General features: G+C 60.4%; 2 protein-coding genes across 6 annotated transcripts; one reads left to right on the forward strand and one right to left on the reverse strand.

Annotated features, from left to right (window-relative positions):
* The first annotated feature begins 119 nt into the window (after nucleotides 1-119).
* On the forward strand, nucleotides 120-10,274 carry Vwa7 (von Willebrand factor A domain containing 7). 5 transcript variants are annotated; one of them, XM_063239170.1, is made up of 17 exons: nucleotides 120-297; nucleotides 390-796; nucleotides 1,031-1,312; nucleotides 1,682-1,781; nucleotides 2,266-2,376; nucleotides 2,780-2,975; nucleotides 3,055-3,224; nucleotides 4,364-4,596; nucleotides 4,806-4,922; nucleotides 5,417-5,602; nucleotides 7,019-7,151; nucleotides 7,263-7,415; nucleotides 7,495-7,587; nucleotides 7,802-8,103; nucleotides 8,231-8,370; nucleotides 8,550-8,721; nucleotides 8,841-10,274. In XM_063239170.1, exons 2-17 carry the CDS (start codon nucleotides 434-436, stop codon nucleotides 9,102-9,104), a joined length of 3,015 nt encoding a protein of 1,004 aa, XP_063095240.1. In that variant the 5' UTR covers nucleotides 120-297; nucleotides 390-433; the 3' UTR covers nucleotides 9,105-10,274. The 5 variants fall into 5 exon arrangements, with proteins under 5 accessions (XP_063095240.1, XP_063095241.1, XP_063095239.1 ...); XM_063239171.1 differs by having other exon boundaries at nucleotides 121-796; nucleotides 8,841-9,148; nucleotides 9,192-10,274; XM_063239169.1 differs by having other exon boundaries at nucleotides 122-796.
* Nucleotides 9,232-11,438, reverse strand: Sapcd1 (suppressor APC domain containing 1). The gene is made up of 4 exons (XM_023566637.2): nucleotides 11,027-11,438; nucleotides 10,734-10,874; nucleotides 10,264-10,359; nucleotides 9,232-10,007 (listed from the first exon to the last, which is right to left on the reverse strand). The coding sequence occupies exons 1-4, from the start codon at nucleotides 11,129-11,131 to the stop codon at nucleotides 9,930-9,932; spliced, it is 420 nt and encodes a 139-aa protein (XP_023422405.1). The 5' UTR covers nucleotides 11,132-11,438; the 3' UTR covers nucleotides 9,232-9,929.
* Nucleotides 11,439-11,524: the final 86 nt, after the last annotated feature.

Genomic DNA, 11,524 nt, shown 5'->3' on the forward strand with positions numbered 1-11,524 from the left:
GGGCTGCATGTGAGCAGCCTCAGGCCCTGAGCAGATGGGTGGGGGTGCAGCTCCTAGGAACTGGGTGTGGCCTGGCTCTATGCCAGGCCTGAGTCACTCTGCTGCTGAGTCCTCCCAGCGCTTCTCACCTCTGCACTGCGCTCATCGTGGTTCCTGTGCCAGGGCCGGGGTTGAGGGCCAGGGGCCACCTGCCTTCCTTGCTGGGGCCTAGTTAATTATAACTCTGACCTCAGTGCCCTGTGACGCTGGCCCAGTGGCTAGGGCTGGCCTTGCACGGGAGACTGACCCAGCAGCCAGGTAGGGGAGTAGAAGGCTCCGTGTGGTGGGGGTGGGCCCTGGGACAGGGCTGGGAGGGCCAGCCGAGGAGTATTGGACCCCTGTCCTGGCAGGTGGCTGTCCCTTCTGGCATGATGAGGTCTCCAGGTTGTCAGCAATGGGAGGAGGAGCCAGGCTGGAGCGAATACATTTAAGGAGGTGGCCAGAGGAGGTGCCCTGCAGAAGAGCCCGGCTGGCCAGGAGCTGCTGCCGTGAGCCTGCTGTGCCCTGGGCCCATGTCTCAGCCATGCTCCCTGTGGGGGTGCCCCTGGCCTGCCCAGGCCCCTCAGTGCTGGTGCTGCTGCAGCTGCTCCTGTCTCCCACATCTGCCTTCTTCCCCAATATCTGGAGCCTTCTGGCCGCCCCTGGCTCCGTCACCCACCAGGACCTGACCGAAGAGGCGGCACTGAACGTCACCTTGCAGCTCTTCCTGGAGCAACCGCCCCCGGGGCGGCCCCCACTTTGTCTCCAGGACTTCCTGGTGAGCACCCCAGTCCCTTCCCCAGGGCCCTGGCTGTGAGGAGGTGACACCTGCCTCCTACCCACTCCCTCTGGCTGCGCCCTCTCGGTCTCCCTCAGCTGGGGCTGCTCCCTTTCTGCTGCTTTCTCATGGGGCCAGCACTGTGGGTGCCATCTGTCCCTAGCCTTGGGAGCCACAAGGTAGCACGGGCCACACTGTGATCCCAGGGGCTTCTGTCCTCACCACTCTTGCCAGGGCCACACCCTGCTTGCTGACGACCTCTTTGCTGCCTACTTTGGACCTGGGGCTCCTTCCCGGCGGTTCCGAGCAGCCCTAGGAGAGGTGTCCCGTGCCAATGCAGCCCAGGACTTCCTGGCAACTTCCAAGAACGACCCTGACCTGCACTTTGATGCTGAGCGGCTGGACCAGGCACGTGAACGACTGGCAGGGGCTCTGCGGGAGACCCTGGTGGCTGCTGGAGCCCAGGACCACACGCTGGCCCGCCAGCGCCTGGGGGCTGCACTGCACGCCCTACAGGTGAGGAGAGGACGGGTGATGGAGAGCCCCACCAACCCAGCAGGGCTTCTTGGTCAGGCCTGTGTGCTCCAGGGGGACAGGGCCTGCTGCTCTAATCCCCCAACTCCAAACAGTGGGGGGAGCCACGGTGGTGGCGGCTGGAGAAGGGAGAGGAGAGGAAAGTGGCCAGGTCCTGGGGCTGGGAAGATGCCTGGACACTTCGGGCACACAGGGTTCTGTGCTGGGCAGCAGGAGGCCCTGGGGCTCCGGCAGTGCAAGTGCTAAGTGGCCTCCTGGGTGGGAGCGCAAGGCAGAGAAGGGTCAGGGCTGGAGATGGTGATTGGGTGAGCTGAGCAGCTCCCCCTTGCCCTCTTTTCTCCCCTGGCCCAGGATTTCTACAGCCACAGCAACTGGGTGGAGCTGGGGAAACAGCAGCCACACCCTCACCTCCTCTGGCCCCGGAGGCGGGAGCTCTGGACCCTGGCACAAGGTGCAGCCGTCATCCCAGGAAGGAGAGCCCACACATACAGCCTTCTGCTCTTGGTCCCTCAGAGGTGGTGTTTCTTCCTTTCTGAGAGGACCTGAGCTCCCAGGCCAGCTCTAGGCTGGGTCACACAGTCAGAGCCCGCGCCCCACAGGCTCCGGCTCTCATGGTCCCCTCATGTTCCCAATTCAGCTAGGACTGGGAAGCTGCCTCCTGTGCACCAAAGCGCACTTCCTGTCTGCAGCTCAGGGGGCAGCATTTCATAGGCTGAATCAGAACATCTCTGGGCTTTCTAGTGTGGTCCTAGGCCAAACAGCCACTCCCACTGCCAGCACCAGAACGCCAGGATTTGGCTCAGAAAGCCTCACCAGGGACACCATGGGCTGTCACCTTGCTATGACCAGGAGGAAGGGGTGCAGACCGGAGCAGACAAGGGCGGACGGGCCTGAGGTCCCTGAGTGTGTGCTCTAGCCCGCCACTCTCTCCCCAGTGGACGACCCTACCTGCTCCGACTGTGAGGAACCGAGCTGCCCTGGCAATTTGCTGAGCTCCAGCCTCCTTACTTCTGGCTACTTTGGAACTCACCCTCCCAAACCCCCAGGTACGGCAGGAAAATCCTGTCACTGTCTTTAATCTCTCACCCGGGCTCTCAGTCCAGCCTGCCCTTGTTCCATTTGCATGGCCTCCCTTCCTAGGAGAGGGGGCTGCTGGGTGCAGGGTGGGTAGATGGGGACCTGCTGAGTGGCTGGGGTTGCTGTGTGGGGAGCAGCTGCTTACTTTCCTCACGGGATTTCTGTTACCTGTGGGCAGCTTTTGGGGCCACCATGTCCTGTGCTGACGGACCCCTCCAGATTTACCCTGGATTTTCTGCCTCAAGCTGTGGTCATGTCCCGATGACCCTTTGCTGAGGGATGAGAGGGCCACACCCGGTCAGAAAGGGACCCATTTTCTCAGTAGGCAGTGGCTTTTTGACTTCCACCCCCAGATCTCATTCCCCAACCCAGGGAAGTGTAGCCATGGGGGCCGTTTCGACCTGAGCAGTGCCCAGCCACCCCGGGGAGGCATCAACAAGGACAGCACGGCCCCCGGCTTCTCCCCGCACCATGCGCTGCACCCACAGGCTGCGCAGCTGGCCCTGCTGGCCTCCATCCAGGCCCTCAACCTCCTGCGAGGCCGCCTGGGTGACAAGGGCTTTTCCAGGTGAGTGGCTTCCAGGGAAACCAGGGCTGGGGGGAAGGCGGCACGCAGACGCTTCACTGAGTCTCTCGCTGCTCCTCAGGCTGTTGGACCTGACCACGGCCTCCAGCCTGAGCTTCGTCCTGGACACCACGGGTAGCATGGGCGAGGAGATCAATGCCGCCAAAATCCAGGCTCGCCGCATCATGGAGCAGCGGCGTGGCGGCCCCATGGAGCCTGCCAGTTACGTGCTGGTGCCTTTCCACGACCCAGGTACCCCGGGGCCAGGGGGCAGGGAGAGAGGCCTCAGGCGCCCCTGCTGACAGAGCAGTCTTCCGAGGCTCGTCCTGAGCCTGTGGGGCACCTGTGTGCACAGACAGCCAGGGCCTAAAGGGCAAAAGGACCAAGGAGGAGCACTTCTTCTGCCAGTCTGGTGTGCCAGCCATACTTGGGTGCCCAGCCTCTGCTTTCTTCCCGCTCCTTTTATATATTTTAAACTTCCTTTTCTCTAGGGAATGTACCCAAGGCCTTTGCACTGTTTATGTTTTATTTTGAGACAGGGCAATAACTTGCAGTCCTCCTGCCTCAGCCTCTTGGAGTGCTAGGGTCGCAGGCCTGCACCTCACACTGGCTCAGACCTCTGCTTTCCTAGGCTTCTAATACAATGAGCTATTTGGGACTCTCTACTTCCTGTAGCGAGATTGCGATGCAGATAGGGGTCTGTTCATCCAGGAAGTATTGGGGCGGTTGCGGTCTGGCCTGGCTCACCCTCCCACAGTGCCCTCACGCTGGGCAGTTAACACTCGTGGTCTCATGTCCATCACCCACTAAATAGTTCAGTGGAAGTTTCCCGGTCTGAGAACGCCCTAAAGGGACAGTCTGAGTCTGATTTGTCTTGTCAGTCTCATCGTGGCTGGTTTACTTATTTATTTCTTGGTTTTTGTTTGAGATAGTGTCTCACTCTATAGTTCAGGCTGGCCTCAAACTCATAGTGACCCTGCCTTAGTGTCCTGGGTGCTGAGGTTACAGGCATGCACCACCACATCCGTCTGTGGCTGGTTATAGGATTTTTTGCTGTTTTGGTATTGGGAATCGAATGCAGGATCTTGCACATTCCAGGCATGGTATTTAATAGGGACATATTACATGCTTGATGAAGGTATGAATAAAGGAGTAATTAAGATTTTATTCTAGCTGGACATGGTGGCACACCCCTATAATCCCAGCACTTGAGAGGCTGAGGCAGGAGGATTGCCAGTCCCAAGTGAGCCAGAGCTACATAGTGAGTTCGAGGCCAGCCTAAACTGCATACCAAGACCCTGTCTCACAGAAAAAACAGATTTTATTTTAAGATTTATAGAATTGACTCGGTGGTAGAAGTAGTCGTAGTAGTTCTTTTTTGGTTTCTTGAGACTCGTCTCCCTGTGTGGCTCAGGCCGGCCTGGCCTCCCGAGTCTGGGATGCAGTGAGCACCTCCACGTGGGCAGAAAGGAGATTTGCATCACACATCTCAGCCTCCTCCACCTGCCTAGGGTTCGGCCCAGTCTTCACCACCAGTGATCCTCACACCTTCTGGCAGCGACTGAATGAGATCCAGGCCTTGGGGGGTGGCGACGAGCCAGAGATGTGCCTGTCTGCCCTGGAGGTTTGCCCTTCCCCCGTCTTTCCCGATGTCCTGACCTGTCCAGGCCCCACCACCAGGGGGAGCCAGAGACGGACCGCGCCCCCTCTCCTCCAGGCCTGCTCCCCCGAATCAGGCCTGGGTCTGGCACGCACCCCCTGTCCGCGGTCCTCCCTGCAGTACCCATGCCCGCTTGATCGCACGGTTAACGCCGGCCCCTTCCTTCCTGCCAGCTGGCCCTGCTGCATACGCCGCCGCTCTCCGACATCTTTGTCTTCACCGATGCCTCCCCCAAGGATGCCTTTCTCACCAATAGGATCGAATCCCTGGCCCAGGAGCGGCGCTGCAGGGTGAGCGCCGGGGGACAGAGAAGCCGCGGTAGCCATGCCTGGGTGGTGGGACTCTGTGATGCTCTAACAGTCATTCACTTCACAGTGGTTGATCCAGCCCTGACTGCACCCCCAGCCCCATGCTGGGGATCAAAACCAAGGCCTTGTGCAGGCTGTTTTGAGATAGGCTCTTAAGTCACCTGGGCTGGTCTGAAGTTGTGGTCTGCCTGCCTCAGCCTCCCAAGTACAGTAGCTGGGATGATGGGTGTGTGCTGCCCAGTGGTCACTTCAGCTGGACTCAAGAGCAGTAGTCCTGCCCCCAGGGTGCTGTGTTCACAGGGAACCTGCCCAGACACACTGCAAGAGGCATTCACCCCCCCCACCCCCCCCACCCCCGCCAAAAAAAAAGAGGCATTCCCTGACAGGGGCTGCGGCTAACTCCTGGCTTTGAGGGAACCACTGTCTCTGATCCAGCCCTGCAGGAAGTCTGAGCAGAGGGTGCCTTCTGACCACAGGTGACTTTCCTGGTGACTGAGGATCCGTCCAGGGTCCAGGGACGAACCCGGCGTGAAGTCTTGTCGCCGCTGCGTTTTGAGCCATATGAAGCAGTGGCACTGGCGTCTGGAGGAGAAGTGATCTTCACCAAAGACCAGCACATTCAGGATGTGGCGGCCATTGTTGGAGACAGCATGAGTGCCCTGGTGAGAATGAGAGGGGACCAAGATACATGGCTGATATTTACATTTAAAAATGTTTTTGTCTTTTTCTTTTTGATTGGTACTGGGGATCGAACTCACGACCACACACTTGCAAGGCAGGTGCTTATGCTGCTGAGCGAAATCCCCAGCCCCCATTTAAAAATTTTTAACCAGGCCTGGTGTGGTAGTGCACTCCTGCAGTCCCAGCACTCGGGAGACTGAGGCAGGAAAATTCTTTGCAAGTTTGAGACCAGCCTGGGCTACAAAGTGAACCCAAGGCCAGCCTGAACTGCGTAGTGAGACCCTGTCTCAAAAAGACAAAAAAGTAGAAAAAAGAAAAAGAAAGAAAGAAAGAAAGAAAAAAATTCGCCAAAGGTTTAGCTCAGCAGCACAGGCACCTGCCTAGGAAGCACAAGGTTGTGTGTTCAATCCCAGGTACCAAAAAAAAAAATTTTTTTTTTATTACAGTATGAGATTAATTGCTGTGGATCCCTTTCAAATATACTATCCCTTGGTTTGAAAGCTCCTGCTGCATTGCGCTTGCCATGTTCTAAGTCATTATGGAATCCTCTCTCGGGTGTCTCCATGAGGCGCAATCAAAACTGCAGCTAACGCTGCTGTTCAGTGCTGTCCAGTGACCATGCAGACACCTGAAAGCCTGACGGTGCATTCTGTGCCTGCTCACTGGATCCGGCCCGTTAGAGACAGAGCAGGATAAACCTTTAGAATCGATTCTGGACAGGGAGGTAACTGCAGCAGCATGGCTAAGGGCGCCCCCAGGGAGGGCTTCAGAACTGCTTTAGAAAGTGGTGAACACGAGGAGATAAATGTGTTCACAGTTAGGGGCATATTTGGAAGATCAATGGCAATGTGTGTTTTTCTGTAATATTTTTTATTTATTTTTATTCATTTTTTTGGATATCAGGAATTGAACTCAGGACCTTGCACTTGCCAGGCAGGTGCTTCTACCACTGAGCTCTCTCCCAGGTGCTCTGTGATATTTTCAGAGCTTAACTGTTCGCCATATTTCCAGATCACACTGCATATGGGGTGGGTGCCTGGGCTCGGGGGTGGGGGTGCGATGCTGAGTCCTCCTCAAGGAGAAAGGGTGCTGTGCTTCGTTTTGGTCAGAAGAGTAGAAAGGAAGTTCTCTCCCTACCCTTCAAATCAGTTAACCTCTCCTCCACCGTGGCCTCTGGAGCTCTGTCCTCAGGGCAGTGACAGGAAGACCTGTCACCTTTTAAAGGACAAGAGTCATTGCTTCATTCTGAATCCTTGCCTCTAGCTGTCACTGATCACAGCTGGCCATCCTGGTCGATGACCCCACTGGACTTGTTGGCTTGGTGCCCGTCTCCACCTGTTTGTACCCCATCCCGTGCAGTACTGTCTCCCCCATTTTCCCGTCCCGCTCTCTCCCAGGTGACCCTTCCCCTGGACCCTCCCACCCTGGTCCCTGGGAGGCCATCTGTGTTCAGCGTAGACGGGCTGCTCCGCAAGCTCACTGTCCGGGTGCATGGGAAGGTCTGCGGCTTCCGGATCAGGAGCCCTGCAGGTAGCCCTGCCGTCGTCCCAGCAGAAATAACTGGAAACTGGGGAGCTGCACAGGAAGAGGGTGTGCTCAGGAGAGGAAGCCGCTCCATGTGACACGTTGTTCCCACCCCAGGGGTGTCTCAGGACCACGAGGAAGGTATGGGCGCTCTAGGTCACACACGCCGCTTTGGCCAGTTCTGGCTGGTGACCATGGCAGACCCCCCCGAGACAGGGATTTGGGAGATCCAGGTCACAGCTGAGGACACCCCTCGAGTGAGAGTGCAAGGTAAGGAGGGTGGTGTCCCTGGGACGGGAGCAGCAGTCCTGTCACATTCCTCTCAGTCTCTGCCCTCCCCCTCCCCCAGCTCAGACCTCCCTGGACTTCCTGTTCCACTTTGGGGTCCCCATGGAGGACGGACCCCACCCTGGCCTCTACTCCTTGGCTCAGCCAGTCGCAGGTATGTTCATTCCCCTGCACCATCCCAGTACATTATGCAAATGCATACACGTGCACATTGCTAGTTGTACCCGTTTATTGAGCAAAGGGCCCTAAACCTGAGTGCATGGTTTGACGGATTTCATAGGCCCCCTTCAGGACAGGTCATTCACTCTTCCTTCCCAGTGCCTCTGAAACTCACGCAGCCCCGCCTTTCTCCATCCCCTGGAGCACAGGGCTTCCGACCCAGCTGCTGGTGGAGGTGATTGGGCTGGGCTCCAGAGGCAGTCCTGAGGAGGATCCACCGCACTTCTCCCACGCCGTCCTTCGAAGGCTCCCGGAGGGCACTAAGCTGGGGCAGGTACCCCTGGCGCCCAAGGGACCGGCAGAGCGAGGCCTCCTCTCGGCCTCACTGCCGCCCGCACTGCTGTCTGCGCCCGGCGCCTTTGCCCTGGAGCTGGTGGGCCAGGACGGAGGCGGCCAGAGCCTGCACAGGGCTGCGCCCCAGCCTTGCTCCGTAGCTCCAGTCCTTCTGGAGGTGAGAGGGGCGGCGGCGAGGGAGGGGGGTGCGGTGCGGGGGGGGGGGCAGACTGAGCTGTGGCTGAACCGTGGCAGGAGGGGTCTGGACGGCCCCTCCCCTGACCCTGACCGGCCGGTGCCCGCAGCTCAGCGGCCCCCCGGGTTCCTTGACCCCGGGCAGCAAGGTCGCGCTCAGCCTCCGTGTCGCCAGCTTCTCCGGCTTCCAAGATGTGGAGCTCAGGACGTCTGTGCGCCCTAGCTTTCCGCTCATCTCCAACCTCTCCAGGTGAGGCCTAGTTTCCAACCCTCCTTCAGGTTCAAGTGGGGTATGGGGTGTGGCGCTTCCCTCCAAGCCCCGCCTCGAACCCTTCCTATTGGCCAGCCATGCTGTCTCCCGCCCCTCCCTGGCTCCACCCCTCAGCACTGTTTCAGCAACTTGTATTCTAATCCGAATCCGCTCGGCAGGGTCCACGTGGGGCCCAACGAGGCTACCTGGGGGCGTCTGTGGCTGGAAGTCCCGGAGGCCGCAGCCCCGGACTCCGTGGTGCTGGTGACTGTGGCCGCGGTGGGTGAAGCCGGCACTGCGCCCTCGGCCCACGCCTACCTGCGGCTGGTGGTGCTGGACCCGGCCTCCCAGGTGAGGCGCTGCCCCGCCCGCCCGGCCCCGGGGAGCCCAGGACCCTGCGGCCCGCCGGTCCAGGGATCAGGCCGGGCGAGTTCAGGCTCAGGCCGGTTTCCCCACCCCTCTGCCTGCAGGCCCAGCTCAACTTCCCCACCGACTCGGATCCCGCCGCGAACCCCAACTCCCACCCCGCCGCCACCTCCGACCCCGCCGCCTACTCCGACCCTGCAGCCACTTCTGACCCCACCGCTTCCTCCCCCCTTGCTGCTCCGGGGATCGCTGTCGCCTCTCGCGCCCCTGCTTGGCAGGCTGCGGCCGGGGCTGCGGGGCGGCGAGGGGGCCGGCCCAGCTGGGACCTCAGGGCCATGCTTCTCCTGCTCGGCCTGGTCGTCTGCTGACATCTCGGCCAGGGATGGGTCCCACCAAACTCGACCCCCCGCCCTGCTGTACCCCAGGAGGGGCGGAGAGCACCTGCCCAGGCTCCGTCTCTAGCACCGGAAAACAAACAAAAACCCGCAGCCGAGAAGAGGGGCGCTTCCTGTAGCCTTTATGGAAACCGAGCCAGAGCCTCCAGGGTTTCCGCAGAGGTCGCCTTCGGTCTGGGCAGCAGCATTATCCCAGCCAGCGCATGCGCGCCCAGGCCCGGGGTGGTGGGGTGGCGGGGTGGGCGGGTCCCAGCGGTCCTGAATGACTGGGTCCTTAGAGCAAATCCCGAAGCAGCTGCTATCTTAGCTTTGTGTTGGAAGCCAGGAGGTTCCCATGAGCCTCTTCTCCACACTGGTGTCCGTACCTATTTACTTATTTATTCATTCTCAGGACTGGGCGTTGACCCAGGGCCTCTGCTCTGAGCACATCCCCAGCGCTTTTTTTTTTTTTTTTTGGTCTTTTTCATTTTTATCGGTACCAGGGATCGAACTCACGACCGCCTGCTTGCAAGGCAGGTGCTTATGCCGCTGAGCTAAATCCCCAGCCCCGATCCCCAGCGCTTTTAAAAAACGTTTTGATTTTGGAACAGTTGCTTGACAAGGCGCGGAGCTATCCGCCTCCCGGGTACTGCCTCTCCGGCTGGCCTGGTCAGGAGGGTGCAGGGGAGAGAGAGCCGGAGGGGAGCTTTACACTTAGAAGGGGTCTGGCCACCAGGGACCCTGACCTGAGGCCAAGATGGGGCTGCTGGGTTAAGGCAGGGAGCTCTGCCTGCCTCAGCCTCCTGAGGGACCGAGGATTCACACAAGGGTAGTGCGGCCCCGCGGAGCCTTACCCCCCTCGCGCTGTGGGGCTCCGTTGTGCCGCCTCAACATCTCCTGGAAGAGAGGACGGAGACAAACGAGCATCTGCATTCGCCCTACTCCCTGCTGACCCGCTGCACCCCACGCTGTGCTGAGGCCTTTCCTTCCCTCCCTGGCTGCCGGGAAGCAGCCTGGGCTGCAGCCACAGTGGGAGATGGAGCACCGGAGTCCCGAGGCTTCCAGTGAAGCTGGTGCTGACCCCAGCACCTCTTCACCCCCAGCAGTTCCCCCCCCCTTCCCTAAAAGCACGGACTAAAGACAATAAACGCACCTCGTCTTGAATCAGCCCCCGCAGGCAGATGTTCACCCTTTGAATCTGGGCCAGCGGGGGGCCGAAGGGCTCCCAGTGTGAATCTGCCCGGAAGTCCTGGAGGAGGAGTCAAGGGTGACAGGCCTGAGATCCCCCTGCGGTTCCTGTCTCGCAGGCCGGTCCTCCCCTGCCACAGCCCTGGCTCCGGCCCCTTCCAGGCCTCCCTCTGCAGCGCCCTGGCCCTCAGCGGTCCTGGACCCGCCTGGCCTTTCTGCCCCCTGGCCCGTGTCCATCCCTGGGAGTGGGGTACGCCAGGCCCCTCCTGCTCCCTGTGGAGTGATCCCTCCGGGGCCTCTGAATGGGATGCAGACCAGCCTCCCTGCTGAACAGCGACCCAGTGACCCGGCCTAATGCCTGGTGGCTTCCTGTCATCCAGTCATTAACTCTGCCCTGCCCGGAGTGCCCGGCCCCAGCCCCACGGCCGCCCCTACCTCTCCGAGGGCCCCCAGGCGCAGCTGCTGTCCCTGTGCCGCCCTCAGGTGCTCCCGGAACCAGGCCTGGCCTTGCTGCAGTAGCTCCAGCCCCTGCCACAGGGCGTCCTGCCGCCTCTCCAGAGCCTGCATCCTTTGCAGCTGGGTCAGGGGCGAGACGGGTGACTGGCTCCAGCTGGCAGGGCCCAGGCCGCTGGCCCCACCGCGCCCTGGGGCAGGGGGAGCAGGGGAGACCCCCTGGGCTGAGCAGAAGCACGAAAGGGGCTCCCCAGGCCTTTCGGACTGATGCTCACCCAGAGGAAGAAGCTCCGGGCGCCCGGGTCATGGCGGCTCGTCCCCAGTGGCAGCAGCAGAACGGTGTAGGGAGGCTGCACCAGGCCAGGCCCCCGGCTGCCCATGGCTCCCAGTGGCAGGTGGGGCGCCTCTGGCGGGCAGGGCTTGCCCCGCCCCAGCCCGGCTTGGCCTCCGGCCCACTGGCCCCTGCCTACAGCGTGGGAGCTGGCAGCCCCTCTGGCATCCCTTGCATCTGGCCTCTAGGGCCTCTCTGGGGTGATTCGTGCTTGCGATGTCCCCAGGGGTAGGATGCAAGGTTTCCCTCAGTGGTGCCCCTGTTTCTGTTTGTTTCAGTTTTGGGGATCAAACCCAGAGCTGTACCCGGGCCAGGCAAGCACTGTGTCCAAGCCGCCCCGTGCCCATGCCCCGGACTTCTTAGTATTTCAGAGCTTCCCTGGTCTCTTGGTTTTTTTGTCTTGTTTTGTTTTGTTTTGTTTTGGTACCAGGCACCAAACTCA

The sequence above is a fragment of the Cavia porcellus genome, unplaced genomic scaffold, assembly GCF_034190915.1.
Source record: "Cavia porcellus strain 051 isolate PalLab524CR breed Dunkin Hartley unplaced genomic scaffold, mCavPor4.1 scaffold_28, whole genome shotgun sequence".
Classification (NCBI taxonomy): Eukaryota; Metazoa; Chordata; class Mammalia; order Rodentia; family Caviidae; genus Cavia; species Cavia porcellus.

Excerpts from the sequence above, each read along its gene's own strand:
- Vwa7 (XM_063239170.1), top strand. The coding sequence starts at position 434 with ATGGGAGGAGGAGCCAGGCTGGAGCGAATACATTTAAGGAGGTGGCCA. Across the intron at positions 797-1,030 it reads TTTGTCTCCAGGACTTCCTG|GGCCACACCCTGCTTGCTGA; the intron begins GTGAGCACCCCA and ends CACTCTTGCCAG. Across the intron at positions 4,923-5,416 it reads CCCAGGAGCGGCGCTGCAGG|GTGACTTTCCTGGTGACTGA; the intron begins GTGAGCGCCGGG and ends TTCTGACCACAG.
- Sapcd1 (XM_023566637.2), bottom strand. The coding sequence starts at position 11,131 with ATGGGCAGCCGGGGGCCTGGCCTGGTGCAGCCTCCCTACACCGTTCTG. Across the intron at positions 10,875-11,026 it reads CCCGGAGCTTCTTCCTCTGG|CTGCAAAGGATGCAGGCTCT; the intron begins GTGAGCATCAGT and ends CCCCTGACCCAG. Across the intron at positions 10,360-10,733 it reads GCCTGGGGGCCCTCGGAGAG|GACTTCCGGGCAGATTCACA; the intron begins GTAGGGGCGGCC and ends CTCCTCCTCCAG.